Here is a 24523-nt window from a genome sequence, read left to right as displayed (position 1 = left end):
TTTTAGGCAGTTGACATTGTGAAATCAAAATGACAAGTACATTTGTTTCAACAATAAAGACCATTCAATAAATAGAAACAGGAAGAACAAACAGGAGTCCGTGCACTTCCAACGTCTTCATTCATTCATGAACGAACAGCCAGTACGTCAGCAGTGAACTTGTCCACTCAGTAGACTCGTAGTACATCACGACTGCATTCCACAGCTTCACAGATACATTACATTGTTTTTGCATGGCCTCCTTTATGTTGAGCACAGCCAGCTCAACATAAAGGAGGACACATATCGGCAGTGTTTAACTGTACACTCACAACACCAGGTACATGATGCATCCAGCTGAAATCCCAACAGTTAAGACTGTCCACACATTTTCGTACATACTGCTTCCAAGTGCAGTTTTTTAACACATTGTTTGAATCCATGTTTACAAAATCGTTTCTCTCATGACTGACATTGAAATTAGAAGGTATTTTGCAGACTGATTTAGCTGAAAGAATTTAAGTTTTATTTAATGGTTTACAATGTTTATTTGACCTAATCCAAGTTTATATTGGAGGTGAACATCATGAACATTTGGCATAATTTGAAGGGCTGCTTTGTTTTTGTTTTTCTTTTTTTTTTTCAATTAACCTATCATATCTACAATTTTTTGCTGTGATTTTTATAACTTAGGACTTAAAATGACAAAAAATAAAGACTAAAGCTCATATTACTCGAATGGGAAATGATGCTCAGTTAGTCTGACCAACTGCTGAAAACTACAGAGACAATTATTTGCATTTGTAAACTAGTAACCGGCAAATGTTTGGTAATTCCCTAAAAGTCTTAGATGAACCATTTTATATCACTCTGCCGCAGCATTATCACAGTACTTTTGCATCCTCTACCAAGGAGGTCATGTTTCTGATTACAGCTGAATAGGCCAACCAAGGAAGAAGCCATTGGAGTTGATTAGAATCACAGGATGGATACACAAATTATTTTTTCAATTTTGTTAACATTGCAAGAAAATGTAGGTCAATTGTAACACCAATGTCTAGAATTATTATTTATGGACCTCTTGTAATCTCCCATATACTACCTTTGGATTCTGACCCAGCCACTGAAAACCACCTTCCTGTGTATTTCATATCAGCATCCTGGCTCTCTTGCACAGTGCAGAACTTAACTATGTAATATTTCTCTGGACCAACACGTCTTAAGTCAGGGCAAGCATCACGCAAGCTAGTGGCATGCCAGCAGCCATGCCAGCAGGTGAGAAGTGGACATCAGTCCAACTTTTGGTTCAACCTCTTGCAACATAACCGAGACCACTAGAGGTGATGTGTCTTGCTCTGCCTGCAAACCTAATTGTGCGTGGAGAAAGTGATATGCCGTGGCTCTGCACCTTGGGGAGCATGAATGGCAGAGTATCGCTGTCCTGTGTTGCGTGGAATGGTGGGACACCGTTTGCCCACAGGCAGCTGGCTCTCTGCAGTGGCAGAAGACCCCATAGTGGGGTCAGTCTCCTCTGGGTTTTTAATGGAGTTGGCAGCCCCTTTTTCTGCAGCTGGTTTCCTGGATCTCCTTTCCCGGTGTCCCGCCTTCCCATCCTTGGGTTTGGTTTGGTCTTTCCTAGCGCACACAGTATGAGATAAATGTGCCAATAAATGCAACGATGATGTGAAAAATGGTTGATTTAAAAAGGCTTCATCATTAATGGCTGTGGATACACAGCTAGTCATACTTGAAGTTGATGATTTCAAACTTCCTCTCTCTGTAGAAGGAGCTTGTATTCATCAAGTACAGTAGTATCATATCACATGCAAAGGCTCCCTGAAAGAAAAAGAAAAAAATCAACTGGATTTTCACAAGCTGCAGAGAATCCTTATTTGATTATCACCCTCTAGTGATATGGTAAAATGACATTTTTCAAACTTATGATGTCTCAGTAATAACATCACTGACAGATCAACATTATATTTTAGTAAATTACTCACTGCACCCAGAAGGGCAACGCCCGAACCAATGGCAATTATTGTTGGAACAATACTGAATTTCCCAGCCTGCAAAACAATAACACATTCAGTGCAAGTCTATTACCAGAATCACGTACTTCCCTTGGAAATAAACTGCTCATATCAATGCTGTACCTGGCCATTGATCATTATATCAAAGCGAATCCCATACACTTTGTACAAAGTGCGATAGGTTTCCCCATTTTGATCCTTATAATACCTGGCATATCTGTATGAGGGAAAAATCATCTCATATAAGGTGTAAAAGACACAAGAGGACAGAGTGGAGGCGGTGGGCTTGCAGATTTATTTCTTTTCATATGCCTGAAAGATATACCTGAAGTTGTATCCTGATGTGACCGAGCTGTTCAAGTTCATGTCCAAACGGGTAAAGCTGTAGCGTGGATTACACTGGGAGGAGTCCTTATCCAGGTCACAGTTCCACTCAATAAGAATACCAACAGACCCACCCTGATGGACCATAGACAGAGCCTCTGTGAATATCAGTGCAGCCTCACACATATTACTGCATCTCTTTGCCATATTGACACGTCACGTGTGCTTCCTTTAGACTCTAAACTCTAGTTCATGTGCTGATTGCCCTTGATCCTTTAAAGACCTGGCACACACAGGTGTTTTCAAAAGAAATCCTGTCTGATTAAAGGTGGGTAATAACATTAAAAATGGCTCCATGTTTTTCAAGTGTCCCAGTAAACCATCATGGTGTGACGCTGAGCCAGCATGAACAATACCAGGACCCTGAAACATAGGATTCATCATTCATTTTGTCTTCGTTATTTACACCTGTGATTTTCCTACTGTGACATGTCAGAATGTCCTCAGTGACAAAGGCATATGATAATGGTGTAAATTGTCCCAACCTAACAGTTATAGCAAAACATATCGGAAGTGAGGGAGCTGTCAATCAAGCACATACTCCGCACAACCACGCGGCCCTGAGAGGAAGTCTAGTCTGGCAACATAAGTGAAAGCACCTGTGCAGGTGGACTATGGGTGTGCTTTAAGAAGTGCATTACCACTGAGCTCGAAGGTTTATTCTTTACCTAGGGACAAAATAAAACGACTATATTGATATATTTTTTTAAACTGAACTAACCTGAGTAAGTAGCTGAAGGGGGGAAGGAAAAGCTGAATTACAGACAGAAAGAAGCCATTAAAATAACCATCTGAAGTAGAAATACAGCTCCAACTTCAGAGCTCTTTATGAACAGAGAAAACAGAGAGAAATAACTTGACCTTAACTGACATTAATGGTAACTGCTGATATTTTAAGTTATCTATTATCAGCTGTTGTCCTCCTGCACATCCACCACTACCTTTTTCTTTCCTCTTGTTCGAGAGCCTGTATGCTTGTCCCTTTCACTATGGTAGCAATGATTTCTGTGACAATAAAAGTAGGCAAAGTATAAAATAGTGTCTCATTTTCGCCTCACATAATTGGGGGAAAATTTGACCACAGAGCTGTTTGTTTATTCACATCTCCATGACAACTAAGCAAATTACATCTACTGATGAAGGCCACAAAATGTGCCTGACGTTAGTGGACCATGTGAAGAATTATCTTAAAATATACAGATTATTTTTGTATTTCTGCACAACCAAAAAAAATCCATTATCATGTGAAATGTATTGTTTATTCTTAAAATACTATATGCAGAAGGTGTGCTATACCTCATTTGCCTAGTTTTTGCCTAGATGAAATATTCCAGTCTCTGTTAAGTGATCGGACCAATATCTGGCACTTTTTGATTATCTGCATTGGCCAATACCTGCACTCACCAGACCGATAAACAAAAGCTGTCTGCTGAGACACATCTGCAGGCAGCCTTGTCAGTGTGGCTGCTGTGGAACAATGTTAACTCTTACCCACCTTTTGGGAAGGAGGTGAAAAAGTTGGTTTAGAGCACTAAATTTCCTGTCACCATCGTCTTTTCTAAATGTTAAAATGTTTCTCGTATCCTAAATGACAGCAAATTGAATCTAAAACCATTAGTGCTTAGTGTAAAATATATATGGTTATACTATAAAGAATAATGCAACTGAATGATGTCACTTCTGAAAAACTGTACCCCATCCTCTGTTAAAAACACGTGTCACTTTCTGAAATCTACAACATAACCCGATGCATTTTTTTATTTCATCAATTAATAAAACTTACATCTAAAACAACACGTTACTGGCTAAGATAACGATGTGTGTTAAATTATTCTGCCTCTGACATATCCAAATCGGTCAACGACTATTCACTGCACAGACCCTTCACTTTTAAAGATGCAAACCCCCGACTATGGTTGGCATTGCTTGTCCTTTTGTATCTTGTATCTTGAATTGTGAAGAAATCCATTTAGGAAATGACCTCTTGAAATGACTTTAGTGTAATAGGCCACTCCTCTGCTGTAATCCAGCTTTAGGTTCAGTCTAAAGACTGTGGTTGTTTGTGAACACAGAAATGTCTTGTATTTCATCCTGATGCACAGGGATGCACTTGTTTTGTGCTCTGCAATGTTGAATTTGGATTAATTACACACTTTCCCTCTGAACCACATAAGCAAATTAGCAGCAGACCATCAAGCCAATCAAGTGGCCCTGATTCTATGGCATGCTTCCGTAATTGGATATCAACAGGAAGAATGCAAAGAGAGAGGGGTGACAAATGTCGCCTGCAGAATCTAGACTGGCGATGCTGCAGTAGCAGAAGTGTTAGTCCTCCGCCAGTTCTCAAACAGTTATTCCACCCTCATAATCTCAAACTCTACCATCATGAGTGAAACTGGTCCATGGTTTTGTTCTGATTCGCTTCACTGTGGCTGCCACGCATTCTTAACTCTCAATAACTGGAATCATTTGTAAAAATATTTTTCAACGGGGAGTAGTATGTAGTATGTATGTTTTCTTATTGCAAACACAAGCAGCTAAAATAGATTTCCAAAATTCATAAAAGTGATGGTCTGTTATGGTTTATTATCAAACAACTGGGAGGAAGCCAGGAACTGAAATCCCTCCCATACACAATCTTAATTGGCACATTATTACACTCCTTACTCCTTACGTACCTTAATGGCCATGTCCTGGAAGTCATGTCCAGTCCAGCTGACCAGATCTCCGAGGCGGAAGATCGGGCAGTACGGATGGTTCTCTCTGTCGTAGGAGCATCTTTTCAGGTATCTGTCGTCAGAAGTTTCAAGGACGTTGGACCTAAGAGGTCAAGACAGCAGACATGAAACCCATGTGTGAAGCATCAGATCTTCAGCAGCTATCAAGTCTTATTTTTCCCACTGAACATTAAGTATTGTTGAGTTCGTCCACTGAAAGGGCCACTTTGCCTTCCAAGTTAAAAGGTGAAAATCACCAAAGTTGGAGTTATCTGGTTTTTATGTGTGCCGGCAGAAGTGCTGGAGAGACAGAAACAGACTAAGAGACACCTGATCCTGCCAGCTAAGAGTCACAGAATTTTCTAAAGGTTTATATTGGCTTTGACCATTCGACCTTTATCTTAGACACCATTACTGCTTAACCTTAGAAAGCTCTTGCACTGTCTTTTACAAGCTCTTACTCGGAGCACAGTGCCATTTTTCTGACTGAACTCTGACAGCACTTGATTTCTAAGCTTGACTGAATGAGTATTTTTATTTTGCTCGAAGGTTTTCCTCTACACATATACACACACACAAACACACCCTTACTCCCTCTGGCTATAAGCAGTGTAACTCTATGTGCCACTGCAACATGTAGTGTTGTCAGCCATTTCGAGTAACACCCATTAGGAGGGATTTGCATTGCCAGCCAATCCCCATTAGGCATAAGCATATCAAGATTAGCGAGGAAACATAGGAGAGATTGTTGTGTAATTAGAAAAAAGATCCTGACTGATGAATTATCTGTGGCTTGCGGCATCTCTCTTCTTTCTTGCAGGACTTGAACAGGCAACGGCAGAAAGGGCAGCGGCACAGCTCCCTGGGCTAGCCCCATCTGATCTGACACCTGTCCAGGGCAAGGCCTGCTGTCAAGGACGTCTCAGATGACTGTTTCACTGTCTCGCTGAGTGCAATACACAGGCTGGTATAAATAGAAGGCTCTCTGCACCCTAAAGCTATTTGGAGCAGCCACTGGAACACGTATGTCCCTCAGCTCACTCAGGGAGCTATGTGACGATGCCATGAAAGTATAGACACCCCAGCAATGAGCACCACTTACGGCCACTTACTTGGAGAATTCAAACTTTGGAAACCTGATGAAATTCTTGATGTAGATGGTGAAGTTTTCTGCTTCACTCAGTAAGGGCTCTCTAGAAATGAAAGAGACAGGCAGCCGTGTGAAAAAAAACAAAAACAAAACAAGTGGAGCTGACAGGCTACATTAGTAATAAATAGAACCTGTGAAATATCTCGGCCCCTGTGAGGGATCAGAGCGAGTGTCAGTGTAGTGGCACAAAATGGCAAATTTCCAAAGTTCTGCAAGAGAGGAAGGGTCTCACGTGGGTCTCTTGTTGTATTCAACAGGACACCAGGCATGAATCTCACAGGTCCCAGTGCTGTTTAAACACAACCCGGTCTTGATTCCTAACAGAGAGAGCAAAGATTCTTGGCTGGGTGGAACTTAAAGAGAGTTTATTCCAAAAAAAGACAACTTGGATTACTACTCTTTACTTTTAAATGATAAATTAGTCATTTACATGTAATAACTTTGTGATCGCACAGAGTTTTAATGGCCAGACCATGATATTAGTGATTAATGTGGTCTATGTGGGAAATACTGATTAAATTTGAACCAAGACAGTATATAAGTAAGACTACACTTGTAAAATGAGATGCAACTATTCTTTTTTCATCACACAGAACATAGTGCAGATCATCGGTGACTAATGTGAAAGATCTCAAATGTAAATCTGTAATTGAGGCTGAAAACTGTTCAGATTTTGAGTTGCAACATTTTGACTACAATGCTATGAATGATACTCACCATGGCCAGCTATTACACTCTCCCCCATCATGCAGTCATCGTCACTTTGACATCGTCCATTTAGCACCTTGAAACTCTGTGAGATAGAATGAACGCTGCTGGACATGAAAATGCAATTCTGTGGACATTTGAAATCTGCCACAGTCTAACTTCCAGTCACTTCAGATATTAAGCTGTAGAGAAACAAAAACCCACAATTAAATGTGTAAATAATGAGCTTCATAGTATACTCACCTCAGCACAGAGCCGCAGCCTCTGATTGGGGGTCTCTATGTAATTTGTTACAATGAAGAACACCTGCTCGCCCTACAAAATAAAATTAGGTCCAGACAGTGTGGAGATGCAAAAAGGTTAAACAAATTACACACCAAGAAGTTCAATATTGTTGAATCTGTTGAGGCAGATGCCCAGGCTAATTATATCCACCAGCAGACACTCAGTAGCCTGATAATCTCTCTGGACAGGAACGTTACTAGGGAGTGCTTCAACATCAACACTGGTGTTCTCATTTCTTTTTTCTTTATTTTATCTAATTTAATTTTTATTGTAGATGAGACTGACTGACTCACATTAGGGGGTATGACGTAATCCTCAGCACTCCACAGGTGAAGCCCTGTCTCAGAGCTGTTGGTCAGTGTAACGCCTTTAAGCTTGGTGATGACAGACGTCTGGATGGCCTCTTCTCTCTCCTGGTAACCTTTCTTCACCACAAACACCCATCTGAGACATTCATCCAAATGAAGTTATGTTTTAGAGGCTTAGGCTGACTGAGTTTAACAGGACCTCGATAGCATTTTGGTCTTTTTGGTGTGATGCAACAGTACAGCATTTGTGATCTCTTGTATAGCAGCCTGTTTGTGACCATGTGGTCCGGTTGGCAGCACATTCATTACAACTGCCATGAAGTGTGTTCACCTGCACGTGGCAGGAGTAAGGAGTAATGTTATTGTGTAAATATATCCTAGACCACAGCATAGTATATGTTTTGTATCTCCACTGGAACTATATTGAAGTATTTTGGAAGTATTTTGCAAATACACATGCATCTGCAGGTGACTGCAGCATCTACATCACAAAGTCTCAGACATGACATGGCGATAAAAATCAGTGCACATGAGCGTGGCTCTCTCAGCCACAGTGCATGCCATATAAAGCCAAATATGATTTTGTAACCACCCTGTACCAGCCACCATGCAGTCCTTACATATTTCATCTTACAGTTGGCAATAACTTTCACAAACAATCAAGTTTTAAAGGTCGACCCAGATAACCCTCACTGTACTGTTCCAGTCACCTGCTCAGCTCTCATCATTTCTCTTATCAGCGTGACATCACAGAGTGAGGGGTAGGATAGGATAACTTCCTGTCTCTACAGCAATTTCAGGCATTAATGAATTCACCATCACAAACAAAATTTCTGGGACACAAAACCATATTTTAAAAACGAGGAAGAACAACAGAAACAAAGTCTACACTTTGACAAACTCAACTATTTTTAACTTTCTGAGTCACTTTCTAAAATGTTACTTTATTCCATGCAAGGGCACCTCACCCGATTATGTATCCCAGCACGGCCAGCTGATAGAGCCTAAATAATATTCCGATTTTCCTGTTTTCGGCGATGACATATTTCTCTGTCTTGTAGTTGAGGAGAGAAACGAAGAAGCCTCCCCAGCCTGCCATTCCTCCCGCACGGTGAACCCGAGTGTGACAGCAGCTCCCAGGCTCCCAGCTGATATATACAACTGCTTCACTTGTCATGCGACGGGCAAACCCACCGAGAGAGGAGCTGCACACCAGAGGATGGCTGACACCATCAACCTTTGCTCTAAAAGACCACTGCGAGACATCTGGAGAAAATGTTAATATTACGCTTGGTTTCATATCAAATCCATTTTCACAGACAGCAATTTGGAAGTTACAGTGGTAATGATAAATAACTCCTGCCCATATAGGCCTACTCCACGTTGAATTTATAGTGGGCCTCAATATTTTGGCTAATATTTCTGTACAATTCCGAATATGTGCTAAGCCACTCTAAAAATAAGGTTACCGCAATTATATTTTCATTATGGAAACAAACAATGTAGACTATGTTATAATGTACCCTTTGTCATGTTTGTGGGCTACAAGTAGCTCTAAAAACAATATTTTAATAATTAACAAAAATCTGCTTTAAAGGGGGGCTTTTTAACAACAAGTCACTTTTAAGCGCATATTGGTGGAAATGGAAACGTGTAACTGCAACTTGGAGGGTTCAGAGGGTGGCACAATGGGACAACTACCAGTAAACTAGGGCCCTCTAGTGGTTCCATGTGGCATTTCACTCTATTAAATAGCTTATGAAAACGGTAACATTTGAATTCCTGTTAGATTTGATTTAATGCTATAGTGCTTTTCAAAGTCCAGACAACTGGGGTTATGTGGGTTGAACATGTGATGATCAGAGACCCTTGAACCATAAAGTTTCCCTTTTGCCAGGATGTGATATGACATGAAACTGATCAATGGTAATACTGCACTTTCTAGGTTGTTACAAAGACCAAAGAATTCAGTAGATAACTTTTAGTAAACAGTTACAGGAAAAGTACTTACCCTCACCCAGTACTTTTCAAAGCATTAAGAAGTCACAACTACTGACTTTTCACAAGTAACTGACTAGCAAAATTTTGTACACTGAAGAATCTGAAATTGTTTGTCAATTATGAAATAAGTGGAATGATATATGAAGTATGTGTTATTAACACCTTTGAGATTCTAGTTTACTGTATGAATCTAAACAAAGCCATTAAAATCCACTTTCCAACATTGTCCTTTTTGAATTTATAATCAGGACACTACCATAATGCAGAATAAACCAGAATGTGTAATGGTAACTGTATTTTTAACAGGGCAACCCATTTTCTTACAGCGTTCATATTATATATGAAAACAAACACCATATAATTTCATCTCATCTTTTATTGGGTTAGGTTGGCATTTTAATTGAGAAAAAGCATGGAATAATTTATTGACCGCCCCTCAGACGCAGGACAAGATGGAGGGTGGATTCCTTCTGGATATTGTAGTCAGAGAGGGTGCGGCCATCTTCCAGCTGCTTGCCAGCAAAGATCAGCCTCTGCTGGTCAGGGGGAATGCCTTCCTTGTCCTGGATTTTAGCCTTGACATTCTCAATGGTGTCGCTGGGCTCGACCTCCAGGGTGATGGTCTTGCCGGTGAGGGTCTTGACGAAGATCTGCATCCCGCCCCTCAGACGCAGGACAAGATGGAGGGTGGATTCCTTCTGGATATTGTAGTCGGAGAGGGTGCGGCCATCTTCCAGCTGCTTGCCAGCAAAGATCAGCCTCTGCTGGTCAGGGGGAATGCCTTCCTTGTCCTGGATTTTAGCCTTGACATTCTCAATGGTGTCGCTGGGCTCAACCTCCAGGGTGATGGTCTTGCCAGTGAGTGTCTTCACAAAGATCTGCATGTTTGCGCCTGTGAAAATAAATGAAGATTAGACATTATTAATACCGTTTAATGAAATATGGCCTACGACAAAAATGTACTTTTATGCTTCACAGATAGATCCTGAGTGTGTGACATAAATTTGACCAGCCTACTATGAAATAGTGCCTTGGTAATTTTAAATACGTCCACATTTGAATGTACGGCCATTAAGCTGCTGACTTCGTCCTTTGAGAGGTATACAGTAATTGTTAAATCACTTAATACATGTTTAATAGGCCTATATACAGCCGCCATTACTTCTAATTTTATCTTGCCACGAGTGATAAAAATGAGCTAAGGCAAAACTTACTGTACCACATGAACATACTAGTAGGAAGCCGGTGATTCGAGCACCAGCGCCATTTTAAAATAAGCTACTGTTTGCCTTTGTTTTGTTCAGCTAACGATAACCTACCCGCTGATGGACGATACAGCTAGACATGATGTAACGTTACCATTGTTAACGTTAGCAAATGCCTTTGACGGTATCGTTAAACCTAGAACGTTATTCATATCGTAACATTAACCACAGGTTCACGTTAACCAAGATATAATTATTCATTTAACAAACGTAATTTTTTTAGGTTGCTACCGTTACCTAACGTTAGCTTTTACTGTCACTATTTACGAAACGGTTAGCTGCTAAAAATGAACAATAGTTAAAATCTATGAAAGCTGTAATTTGGTGGAAGAACTGCACCCGAACCTGAAATATTACTTGTAAGTTGCCTTTTTTTTCATTTAGTCAAACCAACGCTTTTACTTACAAGTTGTTTCAGTATGTTGCCCTGTTATAGCCCCGCTGTTACACCTCCCTCTGACTGTACAGGTGCCAAGGAGACAGGCGTATTTATACCGGGGACACGTCATCGACCCATATTCATCCGCAGACGAAAATAGCCCCCATTTCTAGCGTAAAATTCATGGTTTAAACATTGAGTTTAATTTGGGTACATTTGGCCTTATTATACATATGAAACTATACGAACAATTGCTTACAAAATAAACAATAACTTTGGAATTACTTTGCAAAACAAAAACATTGGGTGATTGCTGCTTGTAATGTAGGCAAACAATGGGGAACGTGAATGCCACTGATGATTTTACCAAGGTGACAACTTACCTAGGTGAAGGGACCATGTGTAAATATATTTTATATATATTGCAATACAAACATTAGATTAAAACTACACATAGGTATTACAATTATTTAATCATTCTGCAAGCTTATTCTTCAGCATAGCCCAAGGGAAACTGAACATTTCTGATGCTGCTTCACAATTTACTTATTTAGGGTAAACAAAATGATTGTCTTAACTGCCTGACACATGACTGATATGCAGTCAATCACGTGTCATGCAGTTAAAACAATAAAGACACCAGTGACATGTGAACAAGACATGCCCACATCCCAGGAAATGTGTCTGTTTAAAAACAACAGGATTGTCCATCTGTCTGTCTGTTTTGTAGGACAGTTGAAACTATGTTGGAGAGTCGGGGCTTAACAGGTCAAGTGCCTGTTACTTATTGAGCAATCATCCAAAGATTATAGGATAGGCCTACATAATTTGTTACATTTTTATTTGCCATTTGAACTGCTTTCTGAATATAGCTTCTCTGTGAAATACTTTAATAAGTAGCATGTTTTATGAATCATACATTTTCCTGTTTGTGATGCACAAACTGGAAGCAGATTGTCACATCAGGAGTGCTATGAGATAAATGCATTTTGTAGGATCAACGGCTGACACCAGATTATCCAGATAACAGTGCTGAACTGCTGAGTTTTGGATTAGATGGTAAATACCGCAGCACAATCCTGGCGCTCTCCATAATCCACACCACTTTCCTTACTGGAGACTATGGTGTCGTCCCTAACCTTAGCCTTTCTTGTGGGTTCAATTGTAGGTAAAATTCTTAATGCTTGAGGGCCACATGTATATCTGAGTTGTCACTATATGCACAAAGATCATCACAGATTTATCTGATTCATATATTAGGCTGCACTTTGAAAAACAAACATTTATTGAATACATTTTCTGCCACTGGTTCTCAGTGATGTCTTGATGTTTGCCTGACCTTTCACACCTAATAGGCAGGACATAGGTCAAATACAGTATGTTTGTACAGAAATCAGATATGAATATGCTGCACATTTTATGCCTCAATAATACAAAAATGTTTGCCCTTTCGTGTTGTGGAACACACAAGCACACAGTTAGCTGCTCCCGGTTAGGACAAAAAAAGCCCTTTAAACTCAATCACATTTCCCTATATTCATACGCTGAAAACATTTTCTGTTTTATTAAAGACCTCTGTTGCTTTTATTCCATTTTTCCCCAGTAAAAGAGTTTTTCTGGGGGGAGTTTTTCCTTATCTGAATCGAGGGTCTAAGGAAAATGGGTGTTGTATGATGTCAAGACTGTAAGGCCAATTTGGGATTTCTGATAATGTCCTATATTTTTAAAAAATGACTTAAAGTAGTCTGTTCTAGATAATTTGCATGTGCCTAGACCCAATATTTGATATTGTTGCCAAATAATAATGGCCTCTTCCCTCTTTCTATTGACATCATACTTTGCCTTAGAATGCCAAAGCTCTTGTACCAGCTATAGAACACGTTGTATGTCCTCTTAATTTTATTTTAGTATATTTCCTCCTCCCCGTTGGTCATTGAATCTCATTTTTAGACACACTGGCTAAGATCCCCATTTCTGGTTTGTCCCCGTCATCTTTTCTCCATGGCACATGTTAACCTCTTGCTTGGCAATAGATGGCGCCACATCCCCATTAAGAGAAAGTCCTTCTTCTACCTTTCCAAGTGTTCTCAGACACTGACCTCCAAACGCGTTGCAGAAGGAATCATTCACTGGTTGTTTTAAATAACCCATTATGTATCCACATCTAAAGTGTACAAACCTACATACATGTACACCTCATCAAAATCTTACTATTTTTGGGCAATTACTATCTACTTGGATATATTTGTCATGGAAACTCCTTTAGTAATATAATAGTAATTTTCTGGTTTGATTACCTTTCTATACATCATGCTTCTCATATGTCACACAACTAAAGCCATGTTTTGATGGTAGAAATGACATCCAGAATTGTACAGTATACTGAGCAGACTATAGGCAGTAAAATATTTGATCAGATGTTGTTCAAGGCCACCATGTTCTCTAGACTTATTTGCAAACACTAAGAAGAAATTAAGTGTCACTACTTTCACATAGAACCAACAGAACACTATTACTCATTTTACCTTACTAAGATCAATCAAGATGTCATTGCTTTGTTCGTGTTAATACTCCCAACGGGTCATGAGCATTGTCTCAAATAAAACCACCAGGCAAGCCTCAGTCTACAGGTTCCCTTGTTGCCATTTAGCAGTATTAACATCTGCTTTATGTTACAGTTGATACCATGTGTACCTACTGTATTATTTTAACTACATCATTCTCATTTAAAGGAAAGAAGACAATCCCCTGAAGTTCAATTTTGACTCTGCTACATTCTTACTATATGCAAAACCATGGTTAACATAATTGCTTATTACCATTTCTACATGTGTAGACAGCTTGCATACTGTTGATATTATGGATCTCATTTTAACAAACACACAAGTTTAAGCTTAATCTCCTTTATTGATGTGCATCACACTTTTGGTCATGTTAAGGTTGACAACTTTGTCATGTAACATTTTTACTACAGCATATATAACCTAGCACGTTAACTTGAAGGAAATATGGTTAACATGGAATCATTAATACTTTGATCACTTTTACTGCCCGCCCCTCAGACGCAGGACAAGATGGAGGGTGGATTCCTTCTGGATATTGTAGTCGGAGAGGGTGCGGCCATCTTCCAGCTGCTTGCCGGCAAAGATCAGCCTCTGCTGGTCAGGGGGAATGCCTTCCTTGTCCTGGATTTTAGCCTTCACATTCTCAATGGTGTCGCTGGGCTCGACCTCCAGGGTGATGGTCTTGCCAGTGAGGGTCTTGACGAAGATCTGCATGTTTGCACCTATGTAGAATAGAGACATCAAATCAGTCAATTAAAAAGATAAGGTTTACACAAGTACATAAATTTTAGTATTATATTAAGATCTAATGAGTGTCATTGTTTGAACTAAACATCCTATTAAATGTGAGTATGTTAATGTAAAGCTCTGAGCTGAGCAGCCATTCCAGCCCGAGCGCCATTTTGAGATCATATTGACCTTCCTTTTGTTCAGCTAACATTACCCGCTAACAGACGATACTGGAAGTGTTGAGTCATTGCTATAGCTAGCATTAGCTAACCACTGCTGCGTTACTGCTTCGTCGAAGTCGACAACGGATTAACGCTGAAACTCCTAATCATGATATGTAACGTTATAGCCAATGTAGTTTTACTTTAAGGTTTAACGTTAATTTGACGTCGTAACGTTGTTATCTTCAGCTAGACTGTAACGTTAAAACCTTGGTATGGCCACCAAACAAACGACTAAAACATCTACTGTATAAAAAGTTAAACATAAAATAATACAGTTTCAAACAAGAGAAAAGTTTTACTTACTAATGAGGAAACGCCGCAAATATTTTTAATTGCGCTTACACAGGATCTACTCTTCCAGGTTTCTGCTGAAGAACTAACTGCGGTACGGACAAACACCGCATTATATACTTCAGTCTTCATACGTCATCTGTCAATATCCGTCCGCATTTAAAAGTAGTTCCCTCTGATTTGATGCGCACTATTTTAATGTATAGTATTAATTTGTACAGTATAACTGTATTTAATAATCATACGTTTAGGCATAAACGTAAATGATTAGTCAAAAATGTTATGCTTGAAAATTATATTTTGACATATCCGTGCGGCGGATTAATATCTCTCCGGTTCCAGAATTTGCTAGAACAGCCATAGCAACTGGATACTTCTCCAAGCTTCTGATTGGTCTGTACAAGTGTTTATTTGGCCAGTGATTGGTTGCCGTGTAACAGTTAGGAATGTTTGATGACGAAGTTACCGTACATTAATTAAGAGAACACCGACATATTCAAAAATTATACAAGACCTAGACAGACCAAGGTATGTGTAATTCTTCGTTATGGATGTGGACTTTTTCCCCAATCCCCCTCACTATACAAAATACAGCATATCACATCCATTATATTTCTTCATATGCGTTTATGTGACACGCTAGAGGGACGTGTACAGACAGAAACTCTGTTGACAGATGGAAACGTGTTTGGTAAACTTGTGCGACCAGCTGGTGTGACAGCAGGATAAAGTATTTGAGGCCATGAGGCAGATAACTGACCTCTTTATTCTATTCATTGGCAGTCCGTATGAACATCAGGTTTATTCAAGAATACATTCATAATTTATAGACATTTTATTTGATTAGCAGAATTTGCTGATACTAGTTATCTGGCAAACACATATTACAGTCATGACCACAGGCTGTATGTTCATGACCTCAATACTGAAACAAGTGGTGTATGGGACTCAACCATATTTGGTTGGCCCAAGGATACACGTTTTCTTTTTTAGAGTAGCGTTACCTCAAGTGTTCTGCCAGATGTCATTTGTGCTTTTTTAAATCTAGTTGTCTTCTACCCTTGTAGGCATTGTTATTTTCGCAATGTAGTAGAATTACTACATCAGTTTATGGGATAAAATGTAGCTGTTCGTTTCAGATTTTTTTCTATCTTCCTTATTAATTCCATGATTCATTTATACCAAGGCATAATCTTAATGTATTATCATTGCATTGTCAAAGTCACAGGACACAGGAAAGGGCTTGATCTTGTTACCATGAGAATAAGTCTAAATATGCCTGGCATGAAGTCAACGCCCAGGTGACACTGGAAAATTCCCACAGGTTAAACACTGATTAAAGATTCTATGAAATAACAGAGTTTATATCTGAAGTCAGTCTGACAAGAATTTTCATTGGGTACAGTGAGTTTTTGTATATATGTTATGTATCCCTGGAGTTAAGTGAGCCAGCTGATTAAACATACTAATATTGGAGATTTAGGTCAATGGTCTCCAAAGTTGGTTAGCCTTTTAGAGACAACTGTAGCACTGTAAACTAAATTAAATCAGTAAGTTAGATCAAAGCGTAAAAGCTCAGATGGGGAGATGGGGGTCTGTAGCCTACTGGGATTCTATTTTTGGGACATAGATATGATACAGTTGGGACAGTCCTAATATATGTATTTGGGTCACAACATTCCCTTACCCCACCCCTCCAGCACCATGTCATATGACACCCAGCCCGTGATGCACCACGTCAGTGCTTTCCAGCACAGAGCTGGGCTTCTGGCTGAACTAGTTCATCCTCTGAGGAATGTGTTTGTGCAAGTCTGCTGTACTTTGCCCTGCCCCTTGCTTGGAATAATTATCGACTGTCCCAGAGGGTTCGAAGAAAAACAATTTTTTAAGGCAGGACAAAGGCCTAGCCAAGTACTGTGGAAGCCGATACTATTACATGAAATAAAAGTGTCCACAGCTCGGGACAACAATCTTGATGTTGGCTTTTCTTGGAGGTACCCACCTTTGAATTTAACATATTCAATGACCATATCAATAGCTGTGAATGGGTCAGAAGCGTAAATAGCAGAGAGGCTTTTAATGTAAATGCAGCACTTATCAGTGATGGACTATGAATAGGGTCATTGTGTTTTCTTCAGCAGGGCGATTGGAACTGTTTTGGGTGAGGCATCCAGTTCCACGTCAACAGGTTTTGCAACCAACACGTCACACGAGTTTCACCAGACTTAAGTTCATTCATCCTGTCTTCTGAAGTAAGGCTTACCATCACAGAATACTCAAATATGAACATATGTATTCATCTTGATGGTTTGTTGTTTCCTTTTTAACTACAGAATGGATTGTGTGAAACATACAGGCGGCTGCCACTGTGGGGCTGTTAGATTTGAAGTCTTGAGTTCCCCAGACCTCCATGTTTTCCAATGCAAGTACGGATTTTACATTCAATCATATTGTCACATTATCTTATATAATAAATGCTGGTATTACAAAGAAAACAAGACAATCTTCATTCAGGCACAGAAGCTGTGTTTTTAAGTTTGAGTAAAAAATTAAATATAGTCATACCAAAGTGATCATCATATTAAAGACAATGTTTTGTTGCTTGTACAGAAAATCAATATAAAGTGACTTATGTTTGTTTCTCTAGCTGTAGCATTTGCACAAAGAAACAAAACCATCATTTCATTGTTCCAAAAAGTCACTTCACGCTCTTACAGGTAGGAAACTCAAGCAAAAAATATGATACAATTTAACTTTAAAAAATCACAAGAGCCTTTTAAGTGAATGTTTTTGTTTTTCTTTCTTTCCAGGGGTCAGATAATCTGACCACATACACGTTTAACACTCATGTTGCTAAACATACCTTCTGTAAAACCTGTGGAGTTCAAAGTTTCTACACTCCACGCTCCAACCCTGATGGATATGGTATGACCCTCTAACAGCTGACACAAGACAGTCACACCACTCTCATGTGTTGTAAACTCATTTTAGCATCCTCCTGCTGTGCTTAATACAGTCTTACCCTGTTGTGTTTATTCCAAAACTAACCAACCCAGTGTGCTCTTTAATGCCCTATAAAAAATGACAGAAAAGTGATGTTCATAATGGCAGATACATGTTGGATAACAGTGATATTATCTTTTGCATTAGTAAACCAGTAAAGCCAAGTAGTCAGTAAAATGTGCTGCAGACAATGGGCTGTTTTGTTCAAATGCAAGTGAATGAGCTCTCCTGTGTTGCTGTTCTCCCCAGGTGTTGCTCCACACTGTCTGGATGCAGGTACTGTCCGCAGTGTGACAGTGGAGAATTTTTGTGGGGACAAGTGGGAAGAAAGCATGCAAGCTCACCCAAGCATCAGAGACATGTCTAAACCTGCAGCAGAAACACAGCTGAGAGAAACAAAATAACAGTGATACAATAATCAAACTCTTTTTTTTTAATCAGCAGTATACCAGAAATACTGTATTTTCAACAATCTTTGAAATTATACAATGAAAGAAAGAAGATCCTCAACTGATTCAACTCGTTTTCATACAGTGTACTGATTCAAAACAAAAACTTGTGCAGCAAAAAGCCATAAGACGTTTCTGTTAGTGTTATTTCAAAATTAGGGTCAGCTTTATTTATGGAAAGTGCTTACAAAAATGATGCAGGCTACTTTAGCCAACAAAGTGTTGAAGAAATCTTTATTCACTGTGAGCGAAACAGCATATCACATTTGTAAACAGCCTCTAAATTCACTCCCACCACAGTATTCGAGTAGTTACGCAGTGGGACAGAGTAACAATCAGTGCATCTGGATCTGAATGAGATAAACCTAATAGATCTTCAGGTTCTTTGGTCCTTGTGGGATCATTTGGAATGTGTTCACGAACATGTACCGAGAGAAGGCGATGTAGAGGTAACGAAACCAAAGGAGCTGAGTGCGATGACAAAACATGGCCTCCTGAAAGAAAAGAGGTTTGTTTGAGAGGTTAAATAACCCATAACCTTCTTATATACAGTCTATGCCCATAACATAATATTGTGAGTTCTCAATTTATTAACAGCCAATATTGGTAAAAATCTGCTGCTGAGTACACATTTACTTCTTTATTTCTTTATATCATACTAGCACGATGAGACATTTCAATCCTCACATTCTTCTTATTACAAACCTTATCTTCACTATTGCTTCTTCAGCCCATGTACTCTATATAGACTTGTTACAATGTGCTAAAAACACCTGTGCCCTGTAATAGTAGGAAGTGACACGTTGTGCCAACAATCCGGCTATTCTGAAGCTTACTTTGGCTTGACCGTAGCCCTGTGAGCCTATAATACAGCGGAGACATGAGGGCAGCAGCCAGCTGAGGGGAAGGTCCAGGAAGGAGAGGTATTTCCTGAAGAGGCCGACAGTCACAAGGGAGAGCAAACAGCAGTCTGGGAGAACAGACAGAGACAGAGTTAGCTGTTTATATGTTAAACACTCGCTACAGCAGCAGGCAGTAAGTTAGGCCATTCTCTCTGTTTTCTTTACTGTGGGGCAACCTCATGTCAGTAACATTTAACACTGGGATACAATGCTCCTTTTTAACACTTCGCCTGTTCCTCCTGTGCAGGATATGTGTAGGTTTTGTGAATTAAGAATATGAGTATGACTGGCACTACTGCATGGGCGTTGAAGTGCTTATGTGACATATTAGTATTGTCAAGAAATCATAGAAAAATTTAACAACAAGAATTTCACATCATGTTAGAAAGCTGTAACCCGTGACATGCAGCAGGGCTTTGTGGGGCACGAGAGGGTTAAAGCAGCTGGTAGTCTCACTGTACAGCCAAGTGAAGAGGCTTATTACAATCAAGTTGGGCCACATTCTCCCCCGCCTCCCCCAAAAGCCACTCACTAAGACCAGTCAAGCGGGTGAGTTGTACATTACTGGTAATAAATTGCCGTAAGGCATGATTAATGACACACATGCTGTTTTTAAGATTGTGCGCATAAAGTATATGTTTCCTGATTCTCAGGGCTGAGATGATAGTGTCTTTCTGCCATTTACCAGCAAAGTGCGACACGGAGATATCATGGGCCTGCTATGCTTGTTTCTTATCATTCTGCCTACTCAATCATTAATGTGGGTGTGCTCTGTGGGCCTTAGTGTTTACCAAACTAGAAAGGTGTTTAGCTCTAAGCCTGTTGTAACATGTCGCCCCATCTCTGTCCTACTTTTGCTTTCACATTCTGTTAAAGAAATGAGTATCATCATAAGACCTTTCAGAAGCGACCCACAGTAGAATTGTTGTCTGTCTGGGTTGAAAATAAAAGACAAATTGGCATTACTTTAGATTATGGATGTTAACATCTGCCAACAACACAGAGTCTGAAACTTTGAACATCTGGAATTAATGAATCACATGTAGGTTGTGGGCACACAGTTGGAAAAACAAGCATTTGTAATGCATCTGGTGTTTTTGATATCCAGCTGTCCTCATGCTGCCACCAGCAGACCAAAATGGCGACATGTGACTCATGCATCCATTATGAACAGAAGAGGGCGCTGTACTTTCACAAAATACAAAAGACAGACTGGAGAGGTGGTACCTCTCATGTGGGGAAGTCATTTCTGTATCTCTAATTTAAAGTGTTTAATCATGAATACAGCTTTTGTTTGGGCGTGTGTACTCATTGTCATTGTACTTGGGATTAAGTTTTATTGCAAAACTCACCACTGGGTACTTGTCCAGTGTAAGCGAGATGGCTGCAAGTGGAGAAAAGAACAATGTTAGCCACTGAAAATGGGAAGGATGTGAACATTGTTGTCAAAGACGTGATGCACCTTACTGACAGGGTTTGTGTTGGCAACCTCTACAAAATATGGTCACAGTGTGATCCACTATGTAACTGAGATAAGAGTTTTAGTTACGCTGATTACAACACAAATAGGTAAGAGGTCAGTGACTGCAATGCCGCAGACAAAGCCACGCAGTGCTGCAGCCAAGCTACTGCTAAATGTCTGCCATTATGTGTGTTTCAGGTCATGTTGTAGTGAGTGCTGTAAGCTTTTTTTAGTAGCAAAAAATGATTCTCCATTTCATATTCTACTGTTATATACTGCATTTCCATATGCAATAGCTGTTAACATGTTGACAAAAACAAAACCCCACAACAAACTATTAAGATTTAGAGCTACGTGAAAATAGTGCACATCCCCTCTGGGTTCCAGCCTAATGGGAATCATGAGATGTGATTGGGAGAGCTCACGTGTCTCAACAGACAAGGCTCACGAGAGCCATATACCGTAGGTGGAATATGGGGACAGCAAAAAAACACTTCACAGTGCAAAACACATTTTTTTTAAACCAACAGTCTGATGCAACTTGTTTGGTTGGACTCTCAAAACCAGAGCTGCCCTCCCACCTCACCACTTCAGGGACAGGATTTACTGCTGCTCTCCGGGAGCAAAGCTGAGTGCCTCTGAGAGGCAGAGAGGACTCTGTTTGGATGACCTCTCAGCTATGTAACAGACCAATTCTGAAAAACATGTGTGTGTGTGCGCGTGCGTCTTTGTGGGGAAACATTTGGAAAGATGGATGTTAATGCGAGTCTAAATGTTCTGCATTTTCCTGGACAGTGTTTTATGGTTGTGGAGTGAGATGGTCACATAATATCCCAGAGGATAGGATCTTTAGGTTGAGGGATTGAAAAAAAAATCTGAAGGCAAAGCCTTAACTCAGTACCTGACAGCTTTATGGATGGCTACGTGATTGGCATGGCCGCTTACTCCGCTTCCATCGAAGGTCAACACCTGAAACAACAAAATATCTCAATGTGTGGGTGAAAAGCCAGAATCTGGTTATCTAAAAGTGAATTCAAAGGCAATAACACAGGTAGAGCTTTTTCTTGGGTTAGTAGAAGGGCATCTGTGTCTGACTGTGGAACTGCTTGGCAGCTGACAACTGATATTTAAATGCCTTTTTCTTTGTGCATGCTTGCACACCAGAGGAAGCAAGTGAAAAAAAATCAGGTCAAAGGGAAAGAAAAAGTGCTTGACTAAAGACTTGGCATTTGTTTTGCTGAGGTGTATTCTACCATGACAATGTCTTTGCAATCAAGCACAAGTTTAAGCTCCCAACCACCACATATTGTAAGTAACTGTGAATCTCTTTCTTCCCTCTTTCTGGCTTATAAATAAGAAATCAAGGGAATGACATGATGTCAGATCAAGGAAACATTATTATCCAGTTTAAGAGCAGGAAAAGTGAACGAGAAGACATGAATCTCTAGCCTACTTTTTGGCCTGGAGGCATTTTTTGCTGCTGAGAGGATGGGAGGAGACTGTGTGTTTGTTTGTCATCTTTGATAAGAAAAAGAGATCAGAAACTACAGGATAGAAGAACCCTGATGTGTAATCTTCTTCTGTAAAGAACTGTGGGGCTTTTTGCATCTGCTGCTGGACTGTGTTTGCCCTCGTTGAGATAGACTGGATGAAAATTCTTTGATTCTAAATTTGCCACATTCCCATTAGCTAATAGTGCTGTGCTGCACTCGGGCAGATAAGAATCTGTGTAAACACAGAAACTGCATCCAAACTTTCTACCACAGCCGAGCCATTTCCCCTCATTTTTAGGGAGGCTCAAAATACATACTGAGTTGGACAAAAAGAGACAGAGGCTGACAGGATTATTACATAGACCACAGTGAAACTGGGATAATGAGCTAGGAAGCTGTGGTGCCAAAACATATGGTCAAAACATTACAAAACAAAACATGGATTTTGTACACAAAATGGCAGGGAAATTATGTGTTAAAACCAAACAGGAAATGACAGAAAAACCACTGCTTTGAAAGGCAAGAATTTAGCACAGAGCTGAGCATACCATGTTGAAGGAGTGAGCTCTTATGTGCTTCACAATTACAGAAGAGGCCAAAGAGATGCTCCATTCTGCTTTGGGATCGTCTGGAAGTTTTCTGGAGGCAAAGAAAGAGACTTTGGTCATCTAAAAGTGTTTTCACTGAGATACAGGACTCGCTGTGTCTGCACTGTAGCCTCAATGTAACTGAAAGGCAAGAAATTTCTACACAACATGAGCATGCTGGGTGTTTCTCTGGCTGATCTTATTCCTTTCCCAGCAACAGATTTCTGCACAGTGTAGATTTAACCAAGAAACTGAAAAAGGACTGTTGTGGAATGCAAACATGAGGGATCACTGCGATGTCTGGGGGTTAAGGGTCGGAAGGCCCTTAGCATCATGTTCATCTGAAACTACAGCCTGGAGACAACACGGAGCAAACATCAAACATCAAACTTGGCCAGCCCAGGCTCTCTGCCTACTAAACATGCATAGGCTCCCTTTTTTGGCAGAAATAATAACGGATTTATTTTCTCAGTTTACAAAATAAAAGCATTGCTTTCTATGGTTTCTCCCATTGCACTTATCAGAAACTAGCCACAAAACATAAAAGGGAGAGAACTGTTAAAAACCTAATCAGACAGACCAACACAGTTCACATAAAAGACAAAGTCCCGAGGGTTGCACTTCAAGTGGATCGGATTCAGTTTGTTTACATTCATTTCTCTGCTTTATGTTGAACAAAAACACAACCAACAAAAGGAAACTGGCCTGACTTGCAGGAAAGTTTGAAATACCAAACTGTGGGGGTCTAGGTTTGACGAGATAGGAGAAGGGGAAATAGAGAGACCAATGACGTGCCATGTTGTTGTACACTTAGGGTAGCACATGGATGGCGAGAGTGACAATGCATGCATGTATGTTTACATATATAAGTGCCTAAAGTGGGGGTAGGTGTGGGGGAGTGTCAACAGTTGTTCCCCTCCCCTTTGTTGCTAACAATGAGCCAGGACAGTTGAGCTAGTAGAGGGAAGTGATGGATTAGGCCACAAATTCACTGGCTGCTAGTGATGTGAGGGCCAAGCTTTGGGGGTCAGCTATGTCACAGGGAGGAGGGGTGGAGGGTCGGGGGTTCAGAGGTAGTTGAAAACTGTCAATGTGTGAATGCTTTCCTGTGACACTGTGTTTTCTTTTTTTCAGTAGGATGGCACTGTGATATTGAATCTTAATGATGTTAAATGCTGCCTAAATGAATGAAAGACCAGCCTAATGTCATTTTTCTGGATTTTGTGAGTTTGGCCAAAGTGCAGGAATAAGTATAGGAATATCATACTGAGTTCACAGCTTGGCTACACTCTAGCACTATCTGTGTTTTTAATGTTACATTTTCTTTCCTTACTGTTGCATTTATTCATTTCTTATTTTAGACATTTGACAACCGCAGCTAAGCACAAGCAAAGGGGGAATAACAAAAGATATAAGACACCTGACCTTTCTCTAGCAAGATGCAGGCTGAGTGTCAGCTTTGCCATGGCAACAGTGCAAAATGTCCTAAAGTAACCTCCACAGCTCCCCCTTTGTAGTTTTGCTTGTGGATGTCTAATTGCTTGCAGGCATCTGTATGCAGTTGTTGAACTTTGGCCCAGTAACGGGATTGTGTGTGTGTGTGTGTGTGTGTG

General features: G+C 40.1%; 4 protein-coding genes across 8 annotated transcripts in view; 1 reads left to right on the top strand and 3 right to left on the bottom strand.

Moving 5' to 3' along the window:
• Positions 1-3: 3 nt before the first annotated feature.
• p2rx5 (purinergic receptor P2X, ligand-gated ion channel, 5) lies at positions 4-8660 on the bottom strand. The gene is made up of 12 exons (XM_046040197.1): positions 8530-8660; positions 7547-7697; positions 7212-7283; positions 6978-7053; positions 6493-6577; positions 6223-6303; positions 5072-5213; positions 2335-2468; positions 2133-2226; positions 1980-2045; positions 1727-1815; positions 4-1614 (listed from the first exon to the last, which is right to left on the bottom strand). Exons 1-12 carry the CDS (start codon positions 8658-8660, stop codon positions 1347-1349), a joined length of 1389 nt encoding a protein of 462 aa, XP_045896153.1. The 3' UTR covers positions 4-1346.
• A 1260-nt stretch (positions 8661-9920) lies between these two features.
• On the bottom strand, positions 9921-15182 carry ubb (ubiquitin B). Its single transcript, XM_046038922.1, has 3 exons — positions 15027-15182; positions 14258-14492; positions 9921-10447 (listed from the first exon to the last, which is right to left on the bottom strand). Exons 2-3 carry the CDS (start codon positions 14482-14484, stop codon positions 9985-9987), a joined length of 690 nt encoding a protein of 229 aa, XP_045894878.1. The 5' UTR covers positions 14485-14492; positions 15027-15182; the 3' UTR covers positions 9921-9984.
• A 1973-nt stretch (positions 15183-17155) lies between these two features.
• Positions 17156-20333, top strand: cenpv (centromere protein V). Of its 2 annotated transcripts, none has more exons than XM_046038919.1 (5): positions 17156-17202; positions 17348-17440; positions 17662-17731; positions 17825-17939; positions 18267-20333. In XM_046038919.1, the coding sequence occupies exons 2-5, from the start codon at positions 17349-17351 to the stop codon at positions 18419-18421; spliced, it is 432 nt and encodes a 143-aa protein (XP_045894875.1). In that variant the 5' UTR covers positions 17156-17202; position 17348; the 3' UTR covers positions 18422-20333. The 2 variants fall into 2 exon arrangements, with proteins under 2 accessions (XP_045894875.1, XP_045894874.1); XM_046038918.1 differs by having other exon boundaries at positions 17156-17266.
• Positions 18684-24523, bottom strand: part of pigl (phosphatidylinositol glycan anchor biosynthesis, class L) — a 14386-nt gene continuing 8546 nt past the window's right edge. For 3 of the 4 annotated variants that reach the window (XM_046038916.1, XM_046038917.1, XM_046038914.1), the window contains exons 3-8: positions 22872-22962; positions 21732-21799; positions 20721-20752; positions 20266-20301; positions 19303-19436; positions 18684-18960 (exon numbers count right to left, since the gene is read on the bottom strand). In XM_046038916.1, the coding sequence (XP_045894872.1) occupies positions 18832-18960; positions 19303-19436; positions 20266-20301; positions 20721-20752; positions 21732-21799; positions 22872-22962 (490 nt within the window). In that variant the 3' untranslated portion in view covers positions 18684-18831. The remainder of the gene's footprint in view (positions 18961-19302; positions 19437-20265; positions 20302-20720; positions 20753-21731; positions 21800-22871; positions 22963-24523) is intronic. The other variant, XM_046038915.1, reaches the window with a different exon arrangement.

This window comes from Micropterus dolomieu, linkage group LG23 (assembly GCF_021292245.1).
Source record: "Micropterus dolomieu isolate WLL.071019.BEF.003 ecotype Adirondacks linkage group LG23, ASM2129224v1, whole genome shotgun sequence".
NCBI lineage: Eukaryota > Metazoa > Chordata > Actinopteri > Centrarchiformes > Centrarchidae > Micropterus > Micropterus dolomieu.
The sequence above is the reverse complement of the archived record's forward strand: the minus strand, read 5'-3'. Positions and strand labels throughout refer to the sequence as shown.

Bases quoted from the DNA above. Each gene is read 5' to 3' on its own strand.
- ubb (XM_046038922.1), bottom strand. From the start codon at position 14,484: ATGCAGATCTTCGTCAAGACCCTCACTGGCAAGACCATCACCCTGGAG. The intron at 10,448-14,257 runs GCAGTAAAAGTG...CACAGGCGCAAA, and splicing joins GTCCTGCGTCTGAGGGGCGG to CATGCAGATCTTTGTGAAGA.
- p2rx5 (XM_046040197.1), bottom strand. From the start codon at position 8,660: ATGGCAGGCTGGGGAGGCTTCTTCGTTTCTCTCCTCAACTACAAGACA. The intron at 7,284-7,546 runs GTGAGTCAGTCA...TTTATTTTGTAG, and splicing joins ATTACGTCATACCCCCTAAT to GGCGAGCAGGTGTTCTTCAT. The intron at 2,469-5,071 runs GTACGTAAGGAG...ATGGTCCATCAG, and splicing joins TCCAGGACATGGCCATTAAG to GGTGGGTCTGTTGGTATTCT.
- cenpv (XM_046038919.1), top strand. From the start codon at position 17,349: ATGGATTGTGTGAAACATACAGGCGGCTGCCACTGTGGGGCTGTTAGA. The intron at 17,441-17,661 runs GTACGGATTTTA...TTGTTTCTCTAG, and splicing joins CTCCATGTTTTCCAATGCAA to CTGTAGCATTTGCACAAAGA. The intron at 17,732-17,824 runs GTAGGAAACTCA...CTTTCTTTCCAG, and splicing joins GTCACTTCACGCTCTTACAG to GGGTCAGATAATCTGACCAC.